The sequence below is a fragment of the Arctopsyche grandis genome, chromosome 6, assembly GCF_051622035.1.
Source record: "Arctopsyche grandis isolate Sample6627 chromosome 6, ASM5162203v2, whole genome shotgun sequence".
Classification (NCBI taxonomy): Eukaryota; Metazoa; Arthropoda; class Insecta; order Trichoptera; family Hydropsychidae; genus Arctopsyche; species Arctopsyche grandis.
The window spans coordinates 34,104,350-34,130,460 of NC_135360.1; the positions used below are offsets into that span (position 1 = coordinate 34,104,350).

The following is a 26,111-nucleotide window of genomic DNA, read 5'->3' on the forward strand; positions in this document are numbered from 1 at the left end:
ACAGCATTTTTATTATAAGTCGTTGAATTGCGAGACACTGAAAACACTCGCAAATTAACGAGACATCTATGAATTGTACATAAATTTTTATTGTACATCAATCAAATTTTTCAAATAGTGGTGACATAGTAGGTAGGAAGGATTTTTAGCCAATTTTTTTTTCCGGGAACCGTTTCAACAATGAAATCAGAGAAAATTGGAAAACTCTGATAGGAAACGATCAACCTGGAGTCACAAATCCAGGTCTGACCAACAGCATACTCTGAAAAATTCATTTTCATTCAGGGATAGAACCCGGCACCTTCTTGACGGTAAGCAGAAGCTTAACGTCCGAGCTATGCTGCTAACTTCATTAAATACATGTTCAAATGCATTATTGTGGTCAAGCCTTTTTGTAAACACATTGATGTTAAACGAACTATATGATTTCAAAATTGTAAAAAAATCCAGCTTAAGTTTATATTAGCCGTAATTATGATCGACACATTGAGATGATTATATCTCAGAAAAATACTAGTCATTAAAAGTAAATGTCACATACTCACATACTATATTCTTTGTCAAATAAATTCAATAGTTTCTGCATTTCCTAAAGTTTTCGTTTGATCTATGTTATCTCGTTATCTGTTTGATCATGAAAGTTACCCCGCATATAAGGCTATTATGTATATTCCAGGTACTAAATTTGAACCAAATTTATCATCTCTTGCTTTTCTACAAAGGTTGGTGACTACCAGATCTAACTGCTCCTCTGTTTAATGATTTAGTGTTGCCATATCATTATTTTTGGTAATGCTTTTCTCTTCTTCCCTGCTCTTTCTCTCGGAAAAGTTGATAATTGTGTATTGTATTACCCACAGTACTACAATTCTACTAATTCTACTTTTACATATTTTTCTATGTGTTGGAAAACTCTTTTTATAATTTGCTCATCCAGGAGACATTTCAATCAAAATTCAAGAGCGGATTAATGTACCCTAACATCTTGGTAAATGAACTGAAGTATGCATTTCCAAATATGTAGTCATTTAGTGATTTTTAGCGACGCATCGTTTATTTTTCGAGTAGGCGATTGGTACCCAAAGGGTTATTGTTGTCGTAACGGTTTTTCTTTCGGCATTTTCCATATTCACCGTTTCGTTTGGTCGCCGTGTCAGCTTCAACACTCCTAGTGTCGATCAGATTACTACTTCCGGTTGAACGTAGAGAGAAGAGGAAAGGAGGAGAACTGGTTCGTGAATAATTTTCAACTCAAATACAATACATGTATAATGCGGTACAAATTGTTCATCGAATCTCGAAGGTTTTCAAGGCGAGCTTTCAAGTGTTGTTTTTTTTCTTCACATTAGGTACCCATTATGAAGATGCTATTCTGTACGGATCTCAAGCAAAAGACAGGATATGGGCGTAGATTATATGAATTCAATACATATTTTGAATCGAAACTCGTTCGTTGGATTGCGCAAAAAATAAAACTTCAATTCAATGTATGAGAAATTTGCTTGCTGTATTATATTATATTATGTATTAGGTAGGAGACTCCCTTCTCTCGTCCACTTTGTATTATAATACATACATGCATATTTGAACTTGTACATGATATTATGTATATTTGAGAATAAATTTGCAGTCCAGTACAGTGATATGGATACATCTATGTATGTGTACGAGAATACGAGAAGAAACAAGAAGGCAAAGAAAGCATGGGCGTCTGAAGCAGAGAAACTAACGGTGGTGAATTATCCGTTATATTCGCAGATTTTGCAATCTGGTCGCTATTCAACCATTCGCAAATCGTTTCGTCAATTATACGTATTTTAGTTTACACTTTAAATTGAATTTGTATACGAAATGCCTCAAACTTGAGAATTGGATTATTGATAGTACCCACCACCACATTGTTATTTCAATTTAAGGACGGAATTGATATTCAAATCCTTCTCCTGTTCTGATGAGATTTGTCGAAAAACTTGTCTTGTGAGGTATCTGTCTTGATATCCCACAAGTCTACTTATGACTAGTAACCATAGATGTAGTTACCATGAGAGTTATATTTCTTGACTCTTTTTCTGAAAGTAGAGTCAAGAAATGGAACTTTACCCCCAGCTCCTCCCCCTTCTCTTCGACCATGATCATTCGTGCTCTTTCAAAATCACTTCTCATATCCAAAGGGTTTAAACCAGTGGCGATTCATCTTATCATTAACATATATACAGCCAGCAGTATAGCTCAGGTTGCGTTTATGTTTAGCACCAAGAGATTGTTGGTTTGGATCCCGGGCTAATATACTGCTGGTTAGACTTGGATGTTTGAGTCCAAGTCGATCGTTTCTTATCAGAGTTTGCCAATTTTATTTGATCATTGTTGAAACGCTTCCCTGAAATTGACAAAAAATCATCCTACCTGCTGTCACAAATCTTCTGTATTCATGTATGTACAATTTGTAAAAAAATATTTACAAGCCTAAAAATCCATAGATGTCTCAATGGATTAATTAATTGTTAATTTCGTGTTCTTCAGCTTCTCGAAATACAATGATTTATGTAATAAAATGCTGCATTGTTTGTAATTAATTGTCAGGAAGGCGCATTGGGGTCTTCTTGTCAAGACTTCCTGGTATATATCTATGTATGTAAAAAATAAATAAAATATGGGGCTGCAGCCTCTCAGTATAGTAAATATGCATGATATTTTTGTATATTACATACTATTTTTTATAAGCCTCTTATCAGTTTGCTTTTGATTTTTTCGTTTGACAATATTTTGTTCGCATTTGGTCATCGGTGTGGTCAAGGAGCTACTACAGTTCGATTCATCTCTGCAGCCCCCCCCTGGGAATTCTCACGAGCCGCCACTGGTTTAAACCATGAGATCCTTCTAATTTCCGGTCTCTGTCTCCTTTTGATTACACGAATGACATCATGCAAGCGATGGAACAAGATTAGTAATTAAGACCATCGAGGTTTTCTGGCACAAAAAGGGCTCATCTTGCAACCGAAATATTTTTATCCGCTATCACCGACGCGATGTTGTGTCGTCAAGTTTCCGGATGCTGCACTCCCAGAGCTGTTCAATTTCCGGGTCAAATGTCGGACTGCCTTTGTCACTGATTTGTACGTGAATGGGAGAAGGTGCGCCGGCCATCAGTGCAGAGCCACTGGACCGGAACAACTCCGCTCAATACGCCTCCAATAGTCCAATGCGGTTCATCGGTTCAATTACCTCACTTTCAATTATCACCGTTTTACATACATACGTATGTATATTGTAATTATTAATTATAATTATCGATGTGCAAAATTTTGGCCCTTTTAGAACGAATCAGTGCTACCGAACCGATGATAGGTGTGCACTCGGAGGGATCTACGTGACGAGCCAGAATGTTAAATTACAGAAAACACAAATATCGGAAGGCAAAGATCGAAAATCGAAAGATCAAAAAAAAAACGGTACATACTCACTTAATTTGCGCGAGCAGGGTACAACAGGAACAAGAGGAACAGGCTTTTCCTGCCGTATTCTGCGCGCGCACATTAATACGGGAGGAAAAGCCTGTTCCTCTTGTTCCTGTTGTATCCTGCTAGCGCAAATTAAGTGAGTATGTACCGTTTACCATGCACCCTTTTTTTTTGATCTTTCGACTTAAGATCTTTCGATTTTCGATCTTTGCCTTCCGATATTTGCGTTTTCTGTAATTTAACATTCTGGCTCGTCACGGAGACCGCATTCGGAGGTATGCTTAAGAATTGTAAATAGGTTTTTGAGCTCTTTTTGTATGCTGTACATTACCATTAGAATAATATAATACTATGATTACTAATAAAATTAAATTAAAACTGTAAAATAGAAAATTATCAGTAGATCAGTATCTATTAAAATATATGTAAGATTTATGTATTGTGAACATAATTTCGTCATAATAAAAAGCATTTAAAAATAAAGAGTCGTTTTATTGAAATTAATAATGGCGGAAAAGGATTCAGATATTAACATTAAAAGGTATGTACAATTTGAAACAACCTTTCTGCCTTCTGATTATTGTTGTTTATTTTGCCAAACGTTGCATGGGATGTCTTCTTATAGCTTTTGGTTATTGTTAATAGGTTTTTGAGCTCTTTTTCCTATTATGCTGTACATTAACATTAGAATAATATAATACTATGATTACTAACCAAATTAAATTAAACGATCAGTAGATCAGTAGCTATTAAAATAGATATAAGATGTATTGTAAACATAATTTCGTAATAATAAAAAGCATTTAAAAATCAAAATACCTTATGGTTTTATGACGTTTTTACAGATACCATTGCAATTTATTTATTTATTTATAAAGGTAAAAACCCATTTAAGTAAATTACATAATAAAAATCATGAAGCTGTAGCCGAGGGGGGGGGGGGGGTGGTGCTATGTAATTTAAAATGTAGCTCATATTTTGAAAAATAAACCCAAAATCAAATTTATATTTTTTTACTTTAACTCAACGTCTTAGGTGAAAGTATTTTAAATAAATAAATACTTAAAATTAATAAATTGAAATATGATTCACAAACTTTTTATATACATAAAATCGTATTAAAGCATTGCAGGTGTAATTTTTTTTCGGAAAAATACCATTAGGGGGGGCGAAAGGACTAATGCACAACTATTTAATACGACGGTCGAGAAGGAAGTAAAGTGGTAGCCACCAACATGGTCGAATTTTTCCCAACTTTTAGGATGGCGATCCAAACTCGACCATGTCGTAGCTTAATTAATTCATTTGATAATTCGGTCCGAAAAAGACGAAAAGTCGTTTATTCTATTCAACTGGGTATTCTAGGCGTATGAATTCACTGAATTAATTTATTCCTATAAATGTACATAGTTTTCCGCAAATTCTAGGAACGAAAAAAAACGCTTGGGGGGAGGTTGCATCTGTGTTTCAGCCCCCCCCCCCTAAAAAATCATGTCATGTTACCATGCTATTGCTTAAGTTTATTATAAACACACGTTTTCACTGTGTCGTTTGTAATTACTAATAAATAATAATTTCAAAGCATTTTCCTATACGAGGTGTATAGTTTATGGTAATGGGTGTCGAAGGGTACATCAGTTTAAAAAGGTTGGCAGCCAATGAAGTGGATGATATACATACATATATATGTATATATATATTGGTATATTAATATTACTACTTTACTAGCCTAATTCTTCGGAAAAGAAAATTACCTTTCGTCTCAATAATAAAGGGACCATTGCTGGAGATATGGCACTGCAGAGATTTATTGCAGTATCTACAATGGACTTAGCTGGAAACGTGAAAACGTCAAACAAGAGGACTTTTTCAAAATACATAACTTTTATGATGTGCTTCCTTTTTAATTTATGGTTGAAGAACGTTTTTATTTAGCCAAGGCTTAGTAAAAGTTGTTTCAAAAGGGGCCGACACAATGGCTCAGAGAGATGAAAAGTCCTCTTCTAAATTTTGAATGAATACCAGCCGACTTCTTGACCAGCAAGCCAGTCAGCTAGGAGACGACAAAAGGCTGCACCCAGGAAGTGACGTCACTACCTTTGTTTTATCTCCACAACACTCATACACAGAACAAACATATCTGCAACCAAACTGTTCGTACATGTTGGCGCACGTCACGCATACTACATATTATTTTGATATCGCAGAATCGTAGACAGTATAATTGGAGGTTTCAAATTGTGTTTCGTGATTTGCATGTTTTTCTCGTTTTATCATCTCGTAATAGATAGAAGGTTCCATATAATTAAATCCGGCGGAAAAAACTGATCTGTTACTTATTATTCGTTTTGAAGGTGTCCCAGTGGCTGGTGTGATGGACGCGAAGCAGGCAAAAGGTCAAACTGTGATTCGGCGAACGAAAACTCGAATGCAATTATCTTGCCGGCGTGAGGCTGCCGGGGAAAGTCGTCTCGCTCGTGTTGTTTCACTCGGTTCATCAGCTGAAGATGCAGCACTCGTTCGTGTGGATGATGGCGATGGCCGCAGTCGTGGTTCTGACAGTCGTGGCGGCCACCGAAGAAGATGTCCTCGACCTGACGGACGCCGACTTCACTTCTGGCGTCACGGAAACCGACACCACGCTAGTCATGTTCTACGCACCTTGGTGTGGACATTGCAAACGTTTGAAACCGGAATATGCTAAAGCGGCAGAACTTCTCAAAGCCAATGACCCACCCATCGCTTTAGCAAAGGTCGATTGTACCGAAGGCGGCAAGGATACCTGCGGAAAGTACTCCGTGTCCGGATATCCGACGCTGAAGATCTTCCGCAACGGTGAAGTCTCTCAAGACTACGGAGGCCCCCGCGAAGCCAGTGGTATTGTGAAGTACATGCGAGCTCAAGTCGGACCCAGTTCAAAGGATTTGAAGTCGCTGAAGGATTTCGAAGACTTCATCGCCAAGGATGAGGTCGCCGTCGTTGGATTCTTCGAAAAGGAGACCGACTTGAAGGGTTCGTTCCTTAAACTGGCCGATAAGCTGCGGGAGAAGGTTCGATTCGCTCACTCTTCGTTGCCTGAAGTGCTCAAAGCCGGCGACCAAACCAATGGAATTGTTTTGTTCCGTCCCAAACTGATGTCGAATAAATTCGAAGACGATAAGGTCGTTTATTCCGGCAGCGATGACTCAATTGATATCAACAAGTTCATCACTCAAAATTTCCACGGATTGGTCGGATATCGCACGCGTGACTCCGCTCCGGACTTCAAAAAGCCTCTCGTCATCGCATTCTACAGTGTTGATTATGTTAAAAACCCCAAAGGCACCAACTATTGGAGAAACAGGATTCTTAAAGTTGCTAAAGAGTATTCCGATGAATTTACATTCGCCATCAGCTCTAAGGATGACTTCACCCACGAACTCAACGAATTCGGATTGGATTATGTCAAGGGTGACAAACCAGTTGTCTGCGCTTACAATGACGTAGATCAAAAGTTCATCATGGAGAAAGAATTCAGCGTCGAAAACTTCCAAGACTTCCTCTCTCAGTTGAAAAACGGAGACCTCGACTCGTACGTCAAATCCGAGCCCATTCCTGAATCCAACGACGCCCCCGTCAAAGTAGCCGTCGGCAAAAACTTCGAAGAAATCGTCACCAAGAACGGCAAAGACACCTTGATTGAATTCTACGCACCGTGGTGCGGACATTGCAAGAAACTCACCCCAATCTACGACGAGCTCGGTGAAAAGATGAAAGATGAAGATATCGCCATTGTGAAAATGGACGCGTCGAGCAATGATGTACCACCACCGTTCAAGGTTCACGGATTCCCCACTATCTACTGGGCGTCCAAGGACGATAAGAAGAATCCCATCACATACGAAGGTGGTCGAGAGGTAGACGACTTTGTCAAGTACATCGCCAAGCAGGCCACAGACGAACTCAAGGGTTACGACAGGAAGGGTAGTCCCAAGAAGACTGAACTGTAAAGTGTGAAGGCAGTGCATTTATTTTGTATCTCCTGGTAACATTTACCAGCTTAAAATACATGTGTGAATAGAATCTGTTTGTACGGTAATTTTAAGGAACACTTTTAGAAATCAAAAAAAAAAATAGTCGTAATTAAGAAGGTTGTCAATTCCATAAATACTGTGTTATTTTGTTACGCGTGTCTCGTAAAGGTGCAACACTTTTCAATTTATTTTTTTTCTTTTGAAATAAATCATTTTTTTACAAAAAAAAAAAAAAAAAAAAAAAAAAAAAAAAAAAAAAATTAAAAAAAAAAAAAAAAAAAAAAAAAAAAAATTGCGTGGTAATACGTCATGCCCGTTGTTGCTGGAACAGTTGGGACTTTATGTCCCTAATAATTATGTGCGTGGTAGACATCATCATTTAATGGTTGTACCTGCTGCTCGCACAGTTCTTTTTCGAATGGCTCCTATTCCAAGAGCTATTCGACTTCTCAATGAAATCGTTGCTGCTGTCCCTGAATGTGATATTTTCCACCTTGGGGAGCGTAGATTGTCGGATATTATCTTAACATATTTATCTGGTAACCTGCGCTCATCATTACTTTCTTAATTTGAATGTGATGAATGAGTGGAATCTTAATCTACTCTCTTCCATTTGGGCCTCGCTGTGATTTTATTTTTTATTCATATTTTGTTTTATTTTATTTTATATTTTCTTTCTCTTTTGTACATTTTTATATACTATTTTAATTTTGATCAGTGTAAACAAAGAATGGGATTTATGGATTTTATTTTTAATTTTTACACTTTTGTTATTTTTTTTTTTCTCTCTGAATGATGTATTATTTTCCTTTTGTTACTTTTTTTGTAATTTTATTTTACCATGTTTTCTGCTTTTGCTTTTTTCCTTTATTTACAGTTTACTTGTTTTTATATCATGTTTTTATATATTTTTCAAATGTAGGCCATTGTGGCGCATTAGGTTCTTCCTGTAATGCCACAATGGTCCAAAACTATTAAATAAATAAATAAATAAATAATACATAATAACCGTTACCTTCCATTGCGAGCTCGTAGTAACTGTCTGCGTCGATATGCTGAATACTAAACAAGAATTCACTTGAAAATATGAAATGATTGCAAAATTCGATCAATATAAAAAGAATCTCACAATTATCGGATCGTTTATGGCATTGCTCAGATTGCATATCGCAAAAGTTTCCAATTCTCAGATCGATCAATTTACATTTGCATTCGAGAACGCCCACATAACAAACGTACGATGTGTAAGTTTATTGATAAAAAAATCGCAGGATTACGCACAAAATCAACGATCAGATCTTGTTCGAGCTCTCCTTCTCTATCCTCCTGGTGAATCAAAACTATTGTGACGTAAAATTACATGTACATACATAGATAGAACTTTTATAGACCACTAGCTGAACTCGGCATGCGTTGCAATGCAAAAGTAACGCATCCAATTCCCGTTCCCGTTCCCGTTTTTGTTCCAGTTTTTACAGAAACCATCTCGGCACACACACAATAACTCATGTACCATCTGTTGTTTCAATAAAAATTATAGCAAATCGGCGGTAGAGTTTCCATTTCCCAAGAAAAATGGTTAACTATTGTCAATTACTATTGTCCTACAAAGCTAGAGAGCAAAAAAAAGGCTGACAACAGAAATTGACAATAGTGAACCCATGTTTTTGTCCAAATAGAAACCGACCGCCTATCCGTAGTCATAACTTATGACTAGTGGCCGGACCCGCAGCGCGTCGTTTATTGTTCAATTGTTGTAAATGCTTTGTTAAAGATTCGCCGAACCTTTTTTTTGTACTCTAGCTTTGTAAATAGAGCCAAACCGCCCCGATTCCTGGAAAAAGCACGGTCTGTATCCGTAGTCTACTTATGACTATAGCCCGGCGCGACCCTGCGCCCCATTGTCGATTTCTATAGTGAACCATCTTTTTTGCTCTCTAACTTTGTAGTTTGCCCTCTTTCCTGGAAAACACCGTCCTGCGCCTATCTCTAATTATGACTATGAATAAGGGACGGCGGCCGGTTTCTATTTGGACAAAAATAGGGTTTACTATTGTCAATTTCTAATGTCAATCTTTTTTTTGCTCTCTAACTTTATACGAAAATAGTAATTGACAATAGTCAACCCTCTTTCCTGGGAAATGGACACGCAACCGCCGAACACTAGTTATGAGTAGACTTCGGCGGATGAGCGTATGAACTATTGTCAATTTCTATTGTCAACCATTTATTTAACTCTCCTGCTTTCTCGGACAATGAAGGTCTATTGTTATTTCATGGCGGCAACTCGACCGCCTATCTCGAGTTTCTGACTCCTGTGAACTTCATAGGAGTTGTATGGGCTAGGTTGGACTTCTGTGAGCTAGCTAGGACTAGAAGATCCACCAGTTTGGCAGATTTGGATTGCTCCAGTTCCAGGAGACGTCGTTCGGCCAGGATGCAAAGACTTGACGACACACGAAACACGACACCATCTTATCGTTTTTGTTCGCTTCTTTCGGCATGCCAACGCCAGTGGAGTTTCGTAATTTGACACTGCACTGCTTATTCAAGCGATTCTAAAATGTTCTTATCTGGACGAAAAAACGGGTAAAAAACAAGCGCAGACTACACTAAAGCAGTTCACCTCTAAAATTTTACATTAAATATTATATGTGTATAGTATTATTATTGGTGAAGAAATATTCATGAGCTGCGCTCCAATTGTAAAATTTAATTATTGAAATTAATTACACAGCATTTCTGCGCATATGTCGCGAAACGTCTCTGTAATTTATGTGCCGAATATTCTAGCCGTACCATTATACATACATATGTATGTATATTTTTTGGCCGTTGTTTCTCACGGTCATTAAAATACCATAAAAATCATTGCGGAATCATTTGAATGCTTGATCTGAATGCTGAGTAGTAATTTTACTCAAATATCTTGGTACCGTGGTATCAAGTAGCATGAAATTAATTAAATGTTTTGTATGACGTTATCTGTTGTAAAAGTAGATTTATTCAATGGTACGAATAAAGTCGGCTCATTTTCAAACGATAATCGATTATAATAAATTCCGAACAAAATGCTCCAGAAGTTTGTGTGCAGAATTTACGAATCGGATTGGAATCTCTTCTAAATGTCAAAATTGCACGAAAAATTCTAAATAAATATACAAACATAACGTTTTCTTTTGTTTATCTAAAATTAATATAATCGAAAAGTTTTATTTTCATTACTAATTCTTCCTTTAGTATAATGTATAGACTTTTGAACGATTTGTCCACCAACAAATCGCTCAACTTTTCGAACTATTTATTGGTTGTAGACCTTTTGTAGCGAAGAACAATTTGTCTACAAACTTTTTAGCAATATTTTGACTTTTGTCCCCAAATAATATATACTGATATTCAAAGACATTTTGGCTTTTTGAGGTCGATCGAAAGTTTTATGTTCAAAGATCGGATACACGTGGGTGCAGTATTCTTAAAATTTCTTAAAAAATCATCAGTGTTCAAAGCAAGAGGGCAAAAAAGCTTGTAAAAATATTTCCTTTCTAAAAAATTTACTAAAAATTGCATTTGAGAAAATTATAGAAATCTTTTATTTGACAAAAGATTCTTGGAATCAATCTTGTCTCTCGATAAATCATTCCTAGGGTCGGTCATAGCGTCGCTTGCTATGAAAAGTTTCATAGCCAGCTATTTATTGGTTATGAATCGCTTTGTGAACATGCCATCCCCCATACATATAACATGTCTTTCCATCTCAACATACATATGTATGTACATACATATATAGTTCATATGTATGTATATAAAAACTTTTGGTGATTTTGTTCAAAACACATTTATGTACTTAATTAATGCTAAATTTACAGTCATCTTTGTTTATAATACATTTTCCGACAACATGAAACCTCTTTCCGTATTATATGAAAAGTAAATACATATGTATATGTACAAACATATGAATCCGTCTTTGCCTAAGTTATGCGACTGCCTAGTTGTTATAGCAAATCTGTGACTTCAACAACTTTTTACTACACGTTTGGGTAACGCCGAGTATGTCTGCTAGTATTTAATAATAAAATACCCATTTGAAAACATTCACAGCGCATTTAGTGAAAACTGGTTTTGCGTTTTTTGACCATTTAAATTAGGCTAAAGCTAAAAATATTCATTCTAGGAATAGATTATATCACTTCTCTTCCAATCTGGAAACAAAAGTTGACCTTCAAGAGTCCAATAATATGTATGTAGATCCGCCAAATATAGGTTACCCGAATAAAAGTCTTAAAAATACCTTCAACCATACAAAGGTGAAGTATTGAACATGGCAATGAGTAATAACTATCGCGACTATATGGGATATTTGATCTTCCTCTAATTTAGATTTTTATTTAATATGTCGTTTTGTCTAAACCCATACCTTGGTAAAAGACCTACGTTTCTCAAAAAGTACCTACAATAACATCAAATTTGAAAACGAGTCCACGATTCGCAATTTAGCTGAATGATTTATCGTGACGATCTGTCGCTGATAGACTTGTAGCGACAAAATATCATCTAATATACAATTTCGAAAGAGACTTTGTATGTAAAGTTTTAGTTCGTAGAATTCGTGACGTTATCGAAAAAATCAAATTTTCTATGACGAACATATGGATATCGATTTTGATTTCGTTTACGATATAGATTCCGATTTCAGTTGAGATTACCGATTCTGATTCCGAATTTATTTTTCAGTTCCGGCTCCGGATTCTCTTTTTCATTTCCGGATCCAGATTCCTGTTTCAGTTCCGGAACCCAATTCCTTTTTCAATTTAGTTTCAGAATGTTTACTTATAGATTAGCCAAGTTTAAGCGGCTTTTATTACAAATACCGAGCGAAGCCGGGTAAAACCACTAGTTCATAATACATAAAAGTAAATAGACGGTCATTTGTAGACTTAAAATGCTATTTATTATTGACTTAAGTCTTTTGTTAAATTTGGGCAAGTTCCTAATTTGTTTTAATATGATCTGGAGTTTGCATGTGATATAAGATCCAGAAACGAATTATTGAGCGATTTATCGGCCTACCAAAATTGTAAATAGCGACTACTACGATCGATAAATCGTATAGCTTATATGTATAGTACATGGCTCTGCCGTCGGGCCTCTCCAATGGTTTAGATTTTGAAGCCAAAATGACTTTAGTAGCAACCATTTTCTTATTCTGTGTACTTAGTTTTCTTGTTAATCGATAACAACATTTGGCAACATTGGCAACTTTTTGACTTTTGAACTGGTCAACTATTTTATTTTATTTTATTAATTGAAAAATCAACAGACAGGATGTACATAGATATGTATAAAAAAAAACAAATAGTAAATAAATAATATATGTAACATCCGAGTCCAATAATAGATTTTTACAAAAATGAAAAAGATAAATATAAGGAAAACAAATTAAAAAGTAAATAATAAAGGCATGACAAAATATGTAGAACATTGCATAATTAAACTATAGTATTAAAATATCTGGAAAAGGTTATAAAATAGAATATAAGAAGAAATTGAAATTTACAAATTACTATTACTACATATTTAAACTATTACTACATATTTATCAGCTAATTGTATTGACTTTATATAATGAATTTACCCCTACTTATTAAGTAAACACACCACCTTGCCAAATAAATTTTGAATCCGATAACGTACAATGCCAGATATATTTATGTATTCAAATGCAGGTTATGAAATCTTTAAATACTGCGTATGTATTTGCATAATTGCGTACCATACACACATTTGAAATATTAAGTTCTTCTCTTCTGGGTTACTAATAATGATTCTTTTATACACCTAATAATACGAAGCATTGACTATTGATGTGCCATAATTTCCTAAGTGTATTATTCGTAGAGGGGGTTCTGTTGAAATTGGATTTTTCATTTTTAGGGAGGGTGAGCCGAACAATCGCCGGTGAGTTACAGCATTGGTTACTGTAGTGAGGTTGACACTTTTATCGACATTTAACAACCGGACTCTCCTTTGTGCAATCAAACCGAAGAAGATCCCCATGACTGGTTCAGGGTTGGCACATCTGAAATCTGGATCCTCTGAAAAGGGGGGGGCTTGATTAGTCCGGTTGTTTTTGCTATCGACCGAGGGGGTTTTGATTGGTGTTTACGAAATTGTTGAAATTAATGTTTGTTGTTTTTTGGTTGTTGTTGTAGGAGTGTCAACCCTGCGAGCAGAAGAGAAGAAAGGGGCAGATGTTTGCTGATGGCAGCTGCTTGTTGGGCGCGCGCTACTACCTATTCAAAAGGTGCGCCTTTGCTCGACACCGACTGTGAATCACACTTCTCCTCTTCCCTTCTTCTCTCCCCGCTCGCTACAGAACCCCTTTCAAGGTTAATTCTAACTAGACTTCCCCATTCTTATTGCTGATTCAAATTGCCATTGACTTGCTGAATCGAGTACACGATTCCATGTCGCTTAATCTAAATAGGGCTATTTTTAGCATTATTGAGTCATATAAATCCACGATTCGTCTAAATCAGCGCTACTCAAACTATGGTCCGCGGCCCAGTACTAGTCCGTGTACTGGCGGTAGCCGGTCCGTGCACAAAGAAGTAAATAAAAAATTAAAACAATAGCTTATTATAAGTTATAAGTTATTAAAAGTTATAATAAGCTATTGTTTCATGATTATTTTTTTTATTTTCATCAATACTTTTCAATTATATTTCATTAAGAGAGCTGTACACCTGAAACCTTAATTTTGTTACCGTTCCTTTCTTCGATATATATATTGAGTGTATGTATATATTGAGTGAATGCGACAATATATATCAATATATATATTGAGTGAATGCGACAGTTGCGCTTCGACCAGATAAAGCGTATTTTAAATTGACAAAATCGAGGTTTCGTATTCTACTATTTTCTCCTCCAAAACTGGGCCAGTTTTTAAAAAAATTTCATCATCGGTATGAGAAAGATACTTTCTGTGCATCTATCGGCGTATTTTTTTTTAAATCGACCGTTAAATAAGCACGCTGGACTCGTTTCGTGGGTGTAAAAAAGAGGCGATTTTATAGATGTTTGGCGGCTCCTAGCTCATATAAAAAATAATTAATCAAAAAAATAAAACGATAGATGCACCCCAATGGTGGATATCCATAGCATATTAAAAAATAATTTCTCTAGTGCCATAATTGAGGAAGGGAGAAGTATAGTACGTTTGTATGGACAAGACGCTGCTGTCCAGCCCTCTTAATACAAGGATTATTTCAGTAACCAATACAATTAAGAATTTCAAGTTTCAGTTCGATAGGGTAAATGGTGTTCAAAAAATCCCCATAATACATTTTTTTCTAGAACATGAAAACGTGATCAGTGATCGATTCTGAGTTCGAATCAGTAAAAATCTCGAGTTCGAATTTTCACTTGATCACAAAACTTCATATATTGTTACTACGTACACAGATAAAGTAAAAATAGCACTCACTAATCGCACACAACAATCAGATTCTTAAAGCTTACTGTGCGAACAATCTCACTATTATACATAATCACCCCACGAATAAAATAGCAAACAACCGGAGAAAACCCACTTAAGACTGACGAATTAATTAATATATATGTACGTTATAATTTGTAACGTATATATTAAATAATTTGGAAGATAAACTAATTGATCTGACTACAAACGAAGAATTAAAACCACAACTTCACTTGCGTCCTTTTAGATCAAATTGAAAGCAGAATTCTTCCCAGACATTTAAGAATATGCACTGAAACTCTTTTTCCTTTACGAGACTGGTTTCTCAACCATTAGTTTAATAAAGACAAAATATCGTAGTAGTGTACATATTCATGATTCATTACGTGTGGAATTAATGTCTTCGATAAAAAACCACGACTGGATAAGTTATCTAATAACAAACAAGCTCATGTCTCATTAGTTTTTTTTTTCATTTTCATTTTTAATCTTTGTCTAAGTATATGTATATATGATATATAGATATTGTACTTCTTTGAATTCAACAAAATAAATTTTACTACTTATATTTTATATTATTTTTATTTGTTATATGAACAAATTTTCACTCATATTCAAATATAACTTTTTATTTAAAAATATGATGCTGGTCCGTGAGAATTACTGAAAAATATATGCTGGTCCGACAACTGAAAAAGTTTGAGTAGCACTGGCTACTAATTAGGAAAAATAATCATTTTAGCCTGCTTTGAACAATTACACTGTTCGACAAATGTCGATTTTTTTTGGTTCAGAGACGAGATATGACTTTTCTTATTGATCTATGCCCAGTAATCATGAATCTGGTAATAAAAAAATGTTGATTGGATCGAGATTCGGAGATATGTGTGTTTTTTAAATCGCGCGATTTTTCTATATCTCGGTGTTGTTCGGTTGATGTCTCTAAATCTGTCGATTTTCTGTTCAAAATGAATATTGGAATCTATAGTCGGGTATTTTATCTTTCATTTATAGTACGTTTCAGCTTTAAAATCTCTCTAAGTATTCGTCCAGTTCAAATCAAAAGTCAAAAGTACGTATTTTCACTTGGGATTTGTTCCCACTGTTAATACTATTTTATATTGAGTTTTTTCTATTGAAACATGTTTATTGGGATAGTGTTCTGGCCACACTATTTTTTGTTTTCGTTTAAAAGGGTTAATTGGATGTGTGCTGAATTTTAAATAAGTAAAATTGCGAGCTAAAAGCTCGTACTAATATTTACTCGTATTAACACGAATCTGGATTGAATTAATAGGGATAATATATTAAATTGTCTTAATATGAGAATTAAATAAAATTCCACTTAGAAAAATCACATTTCGACTATTCTTGTGGATTAATAACAAAACTTCTATTGATAACTGGCTTACCTCGATAAAATAAACGAAGTGTGGAGTCATCATTGCGCTCTAAAGACTCGGCATTCAATTACCCTTTTATAATGATTATTATTTATTTATTTATTTATACAGGTAAAAACCCCATTAAGCAAATTACATAATAAAAACATATAATGAATACTTATAATATAAAATTAACAATAAAAGAAAAAATAAAATCAGAAAAGATAGTAAAAATTAAGGAAACACAATATTCTGAATGAATCCTATGAACCGACCAAAAGTAATATTAAATATTTCAATATCCGTCTGATCAGCTAAATATAGGAGTATTTGCATAAAGTAGTATTTAAAAGAATGTTAGTTTTCGCTATAATTGGCTAAAACAGAACACGTTTGCGAATTCTAAAATAATTTTCTGGTGCATAGAAAGTGAATTCGTTAAGAATTGGTGGATTATAAATATTTCCACGAAGAACAAGGAACATATGTCGTAATAATAAAATACGACGACGAGATTCAAGACTCACTAAGCCCGTCACTACCAAAATAAATTTGCTTGGATATAACCAAGGGTAGTATCCATACATTTTATAATAGAAAAACCGACAGAATTTTAATGTAAGGACCGATTGTTGATAAATTGATATGGTAAGTGGTAAACAAATAGCATTTACCTAATATGGCTTCTGTTAACTCTTGCTGACAATTAAAAAAACTTTGTAAATATGTATTGTCTTTTTGTCGGAGGGAGGGGGTGGGGGTTGCTTCTATAATTGGGTCAAAAATGGATTACAGGATTTGAGACCAAAAATTTAAACCTTTTTGAGACCAAAAATCTTGAATCCAAGTTTGAAAATCCAAAAGCCATTAAAACACAAAACTTCAGTTCATTGAGTAACTCAATATTAGACGCGTTTCAGTGCAATGGTATTAAACTACCTTAATCGCTCGAACCACGTCGGGCTATTTAGTCATGTCGGTTTCATTTCAAACCCCAAATTCCGACGTTATTGACAGGGTTGCCGAGCGTCCAGATTTTGGCGGGAATGTTCTGATTTAGTAACTGTAACACCGCGTCCCGATGTGCAGCCTGTAATTCTTGATTTGTAAAAATAATTTTAACTAAAGAAACATTATTAATATAATTGCTTAGTAAGTAAGAATGGAAGTACATACATACTTATATAATGAGAATTTAAAAATGGTTTACGAAGTTTTGGGAATTCCCAGAATTTATTCGAAGAAATACCAAAATTAATTTATTTATAGACAAGAACGAATTATCGACTAAGGAAGAATCAGTAAAATTTTTAAAATTATTGAAAATTCAACCAATTTTGAATTTATTCCTACATTTTTTCAACACCAGAACGAATTTTTAGTTTTGCCGACGGCTTGACGGAAAAAACGGAATTGTTTGTTGCTGAATAGATTGGAGGCCAAATTAATGGTAAAAGAAAATTTTAACACATATCGATTATGCAGTTCAAGACAACCAAAAGTGCAATTTTGTTGTTTTGAGAAAATCGAGTTTGAGGTTTTGAAGATTTTTTAAAAATCTTATAACTAGAGAATGCAATATTTTTTATTGTTGTAATAGAGAAAATAAAGGTTATTTTTTAATAGAGAAAATAAATGATTTTTGTTAAAAAAAATAAAAAAAAAACACCGTAAAGCCTCATTAAAAACCTCCTCTACGTTTCACTTACGATTACAATTCAGAGGACAATTTACCTCTTATCCGATATTTTTCAAACTTTGCCATATTGCTCATTTTGGTCATCAATATAATTTTAGAAATTGGTTTACAGATGTGTTGATTTTACACAGCAAAGATATGAAATATTTATACGGGTATTCTCAAACCAAAATTGCCATTTTTGTACTTATATTCCTTTTACATTACATGGTCGATATATCATGCAACAAGTTTCGTGAATTTTTAAATACTGAAAATGTACATAAAGATTCATGTGGTATATTTTAAGATTTGTGTTATATTGATTAATATAACACAAATAATAATAAATAAATTTCAATAAGTTAGAAGTTAACATGAACACGATGGTTCGGTGATTACTGGTCACAAATTACTCGTCACAAAGTCACTAAAATCTCTATAACGGAACATCTGGCAGCCGAAAAAGTCTCGTTACTATGATAGTTATCATACTAACGATAACTATCATAGTAACGAGAACTTGAGTGCTAAATATTGTGTATTCGCGATTTTCATGGCAAAAATTGTGTTTGTGACCACCCGAATGTGACGAATAGTCCAATTACCGAACACGATTGAGGGCACAAAATATACTCAGAATATCGCAGAGTGTGCTAAAACGCTGCGTTGACATTTGGTGTATCGTGTGCTGTTTGTCGTCGGGAGATTTCCCGCTAAAAAATGACAGCCGGCAGGTCTTCGCCTATACTAAGACCTAAAAAGAAATTCGTACTAGCGCTCCTACTCGTCTTCGTCCTGATTTTCTTCCTTTACCAAATAATGTTCATGTCACTACTAGACGACTCCCAATCCAAGATCCTCGAAGCGCAACGTCCCAAAGACGACCACACTACCATGGAAGTAGACGTCACCAACGTTTTTGACAAGAGAGGCATGCTCCGAGGAATCCGTCTCTCCGACCTTGCCAGATACAAATCAGACTCGGATGGGATGTTCACCTGCTTCTCGACCTCCACCAAGATCCCCTTCTCTTGGGTCAACGACGATTACTGTGACTGCCCCGAAGACGGGGCCGACGAGCCCGGAACCAACGCTTGTGATAACGGACACTTCTATTGTGCCACTCAGACCAAACACCTCACCGGGAGAGGGACTCCGCACCTCGTACCATCCAGCAGAGTCAACGACGGCATCTGCGACTGTTGCGACGGCACCGACGAGTGGAATACATACAACCAACATCGAACGCATTGTCCTAATGTGTGTATACGTTCATGAGATACTTATGAATCGTCATTCGCGAAGTTTGAAGTTCGGCTGTGATATATTCCATTTAAAACAATTTTAGGATTAATGATTTGATATTATGATAGATGTTTTATTTCACATTCTGTATACTAGCGTTGTTTCGAATACTTTATAACAGTTTGTATATACGGAATGTGGTGGAAACAATATCTTGCAAATTAACACATTCGTATATCAGGCAAATGTGGAGGCTATGCAACATATACGAAACCAGATATGAAATTGCAGTAATTATTTATTTTTAATGTATTTTATTTCCACCCCACTTTGTAGAAATGTTTTGATGTTAATTATTGAAAATAATACCCCAGAAATTATAATCAGTTCAAAATATGAAAGAACGAACTGAGCAATTTTGTACCGTTGGCTCTAAAGGATGGATTAGATTGACAATGTAGCTTTTTTAATCACAATTTCAAACATGTAACCCTATATTTCAATGCATATATCTAAACTTGGGATCATATCATTTCGTATATAGATTTGCTTCCACTCTTTCAGATTGGGTTCATCTAATATGTTCTATGGGTTATGTACCTTATATTTTTATAAAATTCCAAGATGTATAACGTTTCAACAGCAAGAGGTAGGCCCTCGTAAATTAAATATGTACATACGAGGCTGTATGTACATATTTAATTTCGCTTTGTGACTACTCGTTGGGAGGAGGGCCTCATGTTGAGGGCTTTGTGGGTCGAATTTATTGACCTTTAAAGCGGGCTTAATGATATAGACTGTAATAATATGATGATAGTTAATCTATCAAATTAATGCGTTAAAAGTAGTCACTCGATTTACAGCGACCGTTAAAAAATCACATTTTATGCATTCCACATATCTTGAAGTAATATTAGTTTAATCCGAAGAGAGCTGGATATTTTCCATTGTTGTGTGTGTGCAAATGATTCGAAGAATTGTGCCTGTTTACTTGTCTGCGTATAAAATGTACATATGTATATGATATAATACAATAATAAAACGAATAAAAACATTTTTCACGTATTAAAATTTATATTGTGGTTTGTCAGAAAAATATAAAAAAAATAAAAATAAAAAATTGACACATTTACATTGACTTGTATTTGCGTGATTTTACGTTTATAATTATACAGCGTCATGAAAAAATAATAAATAAATACAATTACACTTCATTCGGGATGAAAATTCATCAATATGTATACATATAATATATATATCTAAATATATAATAAATTGTTATTTATTAAAATTCACTTTTCTGGACAACTCTTAATTATATTTTCAGGAGTTTTGAAAACACTTAATATATCAAAATGCATGTGGAGATCTGGACTAGCACCGTCGAAATGCAGAGTGCGATTGACGTGGGCTCCTAACCTTTGCAACAACTCTGTGAATGTCTGTTCCTCGCGACGGATCCAACCCCGGCGATCGTCCTGCACCTGATACGGAGTCACGTGGATCCATATTTTAATACCTGTCGACAATATCCAAAACATCAACACAAATCTAAAACGAATACTATATAATATAACGGCTGATCCAACCATCATGTTAGAAATTTTTCTTGAATTAAACACATTGAAAATTTGACTAACGCTATCTATATAGTCAGCAGCATAGCTCGGACGTTAAGCTTCTGCTTACCGTCAAGAAGGTGCCGGGTTCTATCCCTGAATTAAAATGAATTTTTCAGAGTATGCTGTTGGTCAGACCTGGATTTGTGACTCCAGGTTGATCGTTTCCTATCAGAGTTTGCCAATTTTCTCTGATTTCATTGTTGAAACGGTTCCCGGAAAAAAAAAATTGGCTAAAAATCCTTCCTACCTACTATGTCACCACTATTTGAAAAATTTGATTGATGTACAATAAAAATTTATGTACAATTCATAGATGTCTCGTTAATTTGCGAGTTTTTTCAGTGTCTCGCAATTCAACGACTTTAATAAAAATGCTGTATTTGTATTTGTAATTGGCCAGGAAGGCGCATTGGGATTTACCTGTAAGGCCTTCCTGGTATATATATATAAAAAAAAAAAAAAAAAAAAAAAATATGGAGTATAATATCGACAATCGAATCCTTTTGATCATTTTTATGTCTTAAATGAAATAAAGCAGATACATAGATCGGTTTAGGCCCCAATAAGATAAGATGGTGCCACATTCCGTATGTTACAGCTCAAACATTAAGTCACAAGAAAGGTTATAAAATGTGTTGCATTAAAAAAAAACTTCCAACGTGTGTAATTGTCGGATCATTAGATTAAAAGAGGTGGACAAGGACCTAGTCTAGTTAGCGTTTCTAAGAGACTCCTCGACGTGATCCAAGTGTTCTTCCCTCCAGCGTGTCCGCCGTCTAGCCAGAACATCTCGGTTATCCTCGACACGAACGCCATCATGGTGCTGTCGTCTGGCGTCAGGGTTTTCAAGTAGTGAAACTCGTATATGAGCTGATTAAGTACGACACAGCCTTTGCTGAAACCTATTAATATTAACTTTGCCTTGTCTAACGCTATATTATCGTACCACCATAGCGAGTTGGCGCTTCTCGAGTCTTTGTTGTTTTTCGCAGTGGCGGAGACGTCGACCAGTTTGTCGACGGAAGCTCCGTCTGGACTGCTCGTGCTCGTCAATTGTATAATACTATCTTGTTTGCTCGACTCGTTGTTAATACTCTGCTTGGACGATGTGATGGTGACATGGTGGTCCGGTACAGAATTCTGCTGCGACTTGGAGTAGTGCTCGTTGTGCGCGTTCGACATGGTCACGGTCAGGCTCTTATTTGACTCCAATTCCCGTTGAAGTATACTAGTCGACACATTCTCGGTGGACGACTCTTGTTTTGAATTTGAATTTATCGATTCTATAGAAACCTGTAATTTGAAATTAATAATATAATAATATATATAAAAACGGACGCGATGTATGTATGTGGCGGATGCGTCAACCAGTATGGAAATTTCAAAAAAACAAATTTTAGAAAGCCAGGAGTATATAACCAGCAGAATAGACTAGTGGTTAGCATATAATGCATTAAACAGAGTGGTCACGGGTTCAAATCCAATTGCTTTCTGCTAGCCAGACCTTGGATTTGTGACTACAGGTTGATGTTTCCCATCAGTTGGTCAATTTATCTGATTTTAGTTGAAACGGTTCCAACAAATTGGCAACCTTCCCCATTGTCCCCATCTCGAATTTCGCTGAATTGTATAAAATGCTGCAAATTTACAAATTTGACCATAAATGGATCAACTCTGTGGATATTAATTATGTATTTATGTACTTTGTATAATACTAATAATATTTGTATCAAATGTACAATGTTTCTGTCCAGGAAGGCGCATTGGGGTTACATGTGAAGGTATAAATACACGCGAACGAGGCGCACAACCAATTAGAGTGAAGTGGTCCACGTGGACTAAAACGTTTGGCCAATCAGAGCAACGACGATCCATTCTGACGAATGAGTGTATTTTAAGCATCCACTATAAGGATGTGGCTGTGTCGAGGATGATGCGGGGAAGTGGGGACCCGAGCGTCCGACATGTGCTCCTGATATTGAGCACCTGACTTGGAACGGTGACGTCAGTATCAGATGCGCTACGCGGGAGCGTACACACATACATTCATCATTTCGAAGGGATGAAAGGGTTGGATTAGCGAGCGTGTAATGCACTCACTCAACATTTTATTATTAATACGTGCGCGTACCTATAAATTACCTTACATTCTATTTATAAATAACATATAACTTTATTTTAATTCGTGTATCGATTCCTATCCGAAACCACCTGTTGAAATCTACAGGCACAACACTAGTATTATATTATATTATCATACATACTGAAGATCAACGGGAACAATTACTGTTTGACTGATATTACTCGACACATACATATTTAATTGTTTTAATAAATCAGACCTGCGACAAATCCACATCCATATAATTCTGTTGACTCTCTAACGACGTAGATATCATATTCCTTAGCTCCGCTTTTGATATAGATTTGATTCGATGATTTATGGCTATTAATAATCTGAAATGAGATGGTCAAAATTAATACCGACATCGAACATTTGCTCGATATTCCAAAAAGGTGTGTATGTTAACTTTTCAAGGTGTTGTAGAGCGTGATGTGTCGGAGTATGTTCAGGTACTCCCGCGTTCCCACTCGGTACAAAGTTCTTATAGCAGCTGAACGTCTTGAATTCAATTCTAGAACACAAATTTCAGTGAGGACCCGTTAAACGACTCGAATATGATTAAAATTCAGTGTACAATACCTCGACGGTCGAACGACGACGATGTGAGAGTGCGGAAAACTAAGATTTAACATTGCTGCCATACTTTCTAAATTCCATTTTATATAGTTTTTATTATCGGAATGGAGTTTCATAACCTCTGGAAAATCCTAAAACGTACAATTTTCGTTAGCGAGCGATTCTTTACCTGGACAAAAATGTCTAACGGATTTGAGTGAGTATTTCGCACCTGTACGTCGCCTCCAAAATAAATAACTGTGGAATGTTCATCTGACTGAATGGCGGGTGGACAGAATACGACATCATTTAGACGATCATCATAACCTAAGATGGAACAGAGTCGAATTGGGGGCGTAGGAGACAACATTTGAACAGATCATTAGTTCCGTATCGCCAGGTCTGAAACACAAAGATATAGATAAGTCTCCTAATATACATGTTTGCATATGTATATGAAAGTGTGATAACATACTAGCTACATATAAGTATTATAGGATTTATAAACGTTTCAAATTAACAATTATTATATATATATATATATATATACATTAAACAGTCACTTATATATATACATGTACAATTAAAACTACAACATATCGTATTCGTAATGCAACGATTGCACGGTCAGATGTTTTCCGGATACTTTTTTAGTCCTAAACATCGGGACACTCGGACCCGCATGTCTTCCAAACATTGCCTCATGTCCTCTTTGAGTTCTCGGACTTTGACTGTGACCTCTTCTCGCATCAGATTGTAGCACATGGCGATGAGTCCCATCCCCAAGAGTACGTAGATGAAATTGATGACCAACTTGGTCTGAGAGCCGCTCCTCGAGTCGGATATATTTGCGCCGGGTACGAAATCCCCGATGCCGATCTTGCATAGACTGGTCACGCAGAAGTACGTCGAGTCCAAGTAGTTCCAGTCCTCCCACTCGGCGAACATGACGGTTCCGCACAGGACGTAGAAACTTATGACGTAGAGGCACGCAGTCGTGGGAACGATGATCTTCTTGCGAGGCGACAGAATACTCCCGTTTTGCAGGTCGTAGTCGCCCTCCCTTTCGTGGCTGCATTCGTGGACGAGCGTGTATAGCCATTTGAAGGTCTGCGCCAGAATCTTGCCCATGTTCATGAAGTATAGGATGTATATGGGGATGCCCAGTCCGGCGTAGACGACCGTGACGCCTTTTCCCCAAGCGGTCCTCGGCACCATGTTGCCGTAGCCGATCATCGTGAACACGGACAGACAGTACATGAGAGCGCCGGGGAAGGACCAGACCTCTTCCGTGGTGCGTCCGTCGTATCCTTTAGAGACGATATCGGCCAGACTGTCCTGGAAGTGTTTCAGGATAGTGTTGGCCTTGCGGATCCAGACGGTTTCGTTGAAGACGTTCTCGTTGGCCGTCAGTTGCCAAAGGTCGGTGACGCAGCGGGTGCGCAGTTCGACTACGTGGTCCGCGTGAGGGTCTTTCTCAATGGTTTCTATGGAGATGAAGCCGAAGGCGCCTACGATGGCGTAACAGACGACGAGAGCTCCGACGCCCACTTGGGTGCACATGAACGCCACGAACTTTCTCAGGCAGTCTTTGATCTTCTCGCGAGGATCGCTCTCCGTGGTGGAGGACGAGTCGCGGCTGCGGAGGGAACTCCTCACGGTCGACCGCATCTCGACACCGAGACCGTTTCCACGTCCACGTCCACGTCCACGTCCACTTCCACTGCCACTGCCGCTGCCACCGCCACTGCTTCCACTGCTGGACGACGCCCGCCTAATTATAGAGCTGGAGTCGAGCCAACAGTCTGGCATGTTTGGTGCGTGTGTATACTACAGAGTCGCTCTCGCTCGCACTCTCACTCTCACGCCTCGCCATTCGTCCCTCTCCCTCTATCGCTCGCTCACTCACCTGCAAACGGCTCCGAGCCCGTTCGAGTCACAAACGCGAGAGCCTCAGCCTTCGCAGTCCGCTGACGCTGACGCTGACCGGCTCGTCGAATCGTCGAATCGTCGAATCGTCGAATCGCCGAGACTTCGAGTCGTCGAGCCGCCACCGCCTACCCCTCTACCTCTACCTCTACTTCTACTCGCACGCAACTGTCAAACACTTTTTCCGCCCATACACGCTGCGTCTGCACGACCATGTCCTCTCTCGCTCGATTCCATTCTTTTCATTTTCATTTAAGAAGGAACACCAACGACACCCTCCAGATCCTCCCGACACCCTCTAGGAAGCAGTAGTGCATAATTTTGTTCATACTTATTCAATATCAACGCCTTCTTTACAACCATTTCGACTCGGACAACCGACTAGTCGAGACTATGTAGGAATCTCGTCACCGCAATCGAAACATCTATTGCGACGGAGAATACATTTCTCACGTTCAACCATTGACGTTGTAGGCGGGGTACTGGAGTGTTGACCGTATCCCAGCCTAACGAAACACTGTTGTGCTTGTTTTTATAAAGTTTTATTGTTTGCCTATGGTTGTACAAAGGTATTATATTTGGGCAAAAGTATGTCGTTCAGCGGTCTCTGGATAT

At 36.8% G+C, this 26,111-nt stretch overlaps 4 protein-coding genes across 4 annotated transcripts; 2 read left to right on the plus strand and 2 right to left on the minus strand.

The window, feature by feature from the left end:
• The first annotated feature begins 5,900 nt into the window (after positions 1 to 5,900).
• Positions 5,901 to 7,687, plus strand: ERp60 (disulfide-isomerase A3). The gene has a single exon (XM_077432193.1). The coding sequence runs from the start codon at positions 5,966 to 5,968 to the stop codon at positions 7,445 to 7,447; it is 1,482 nt and encodes a 493-aa protein (XP_077288319.1). The 5' UTR covers positions 5,901 to 5,965; the 3' UTR covers positions 7,448 to 7,687.
• A 10,984-nt stretch (positions 7,688 to 18,671) lies between these two features.
• Positions 18,672 to 20,358, plus strand: LOC143913379 (glucosidase 2 subunit beta). The gene has a single exon (XM_077433113.1). The coding sequence runs from the start codon at positions 18,741 to 18,743 to the stop codon at positions 19,296 to 19,298; it is 558 nt and encodes a 185-aa protein (XP_077289239.1). The 5' UTR covers positions 18,672 to 18,740; the 3' UTR covers positions 19,299 to 20,358.
• LOC143913378 (mitochondrial protein C2orf69 homolog) lies at positions 20,316 to 25,688 on the minus strand. Its single transcript, XM_077433111.1, has 7 exons — positions 25,477 to 25,688; positions 23,800 to 23,969; positions 23,592 to 23,719; positions 23,419 to 23,523; positions 23,230 to 23,344; positions 21,592 to 22,180; positions 20,316 to 20,784 (listed from the first exon to the last, which is right to left on the minus strand). Exons 2-7 carry the CDS (start codon positions 23,935 to 23,937, stop codon positions 20,558 to 20,560), a joined length of 1,302 nt encoding a protein of 433 aa, XP_077289237.1. The 5' UTR covers positions 23,938 to 23,969; positions 25,477 to 25,688; the 3' UTR covers positions 20,316 to 20,557.
• Positions 24,195 to 25,379, minus strand: LOC143912690 (TWiK family of potassium channels protein 18). Its single transcript, XM_077431987.1, has one exon. The coding sequence runs from the start codon at positions 25,377 to 25,379 to the stop codon at positions 24,195 to 24,197; it is 1,185 nt and encodes a 394-aa protein (XP_077288113.1).
• Positions 25,689 to 26,111: the final 423 nt, after the last annotated feature.

Excerpts from the sequence above, each read along its gene's own strand:
- ERp60 (XM_077432193.1), top strand. The coding sequence starts at position 5,966 with ATGCAGCACTCGTTCGTGTGGATGATGGCGATGGCCGCAGTCGTGGTT.
- LOC143913379 (XM_077433113.1), top strand. The coding sequence starts at position 18,741 with ATGACAGCCGGCAGGTCTTCGCCTATACTAAGACCTAAAAAGAAATTC.
- LOC143913378 (XM_077433111.1), bottom strand. The coding sequence starts at position 23,937 with ATGTTGTCTCCTACGCCCCCAATTCGACTCTGTTCCATCTTAGGTTAT. Across the intron at positions 23,720-23,799 it reads ATTTTGGAGGCGACGTACAG|GATTTTCCAGAGGTTATGAA; the intron begins GTGCGAAATACT and ends TGTACGTTTTAG. Across the intron at positions 23,345-23,418 it reads GCTCTACAACACCTTGAAAA|ATTATTAATAGCCATAAATC; the intron begins GTTAACATACAC and ends ATCTCATTTCAG.
- LOC143912690 (XM_077431987.1), bottom strand. The coding sequence starts at position 25,379 with ATGCCAGACTGTTGGCTCGACTCCAGCTCTATAATTAGGCGGGCGTCG.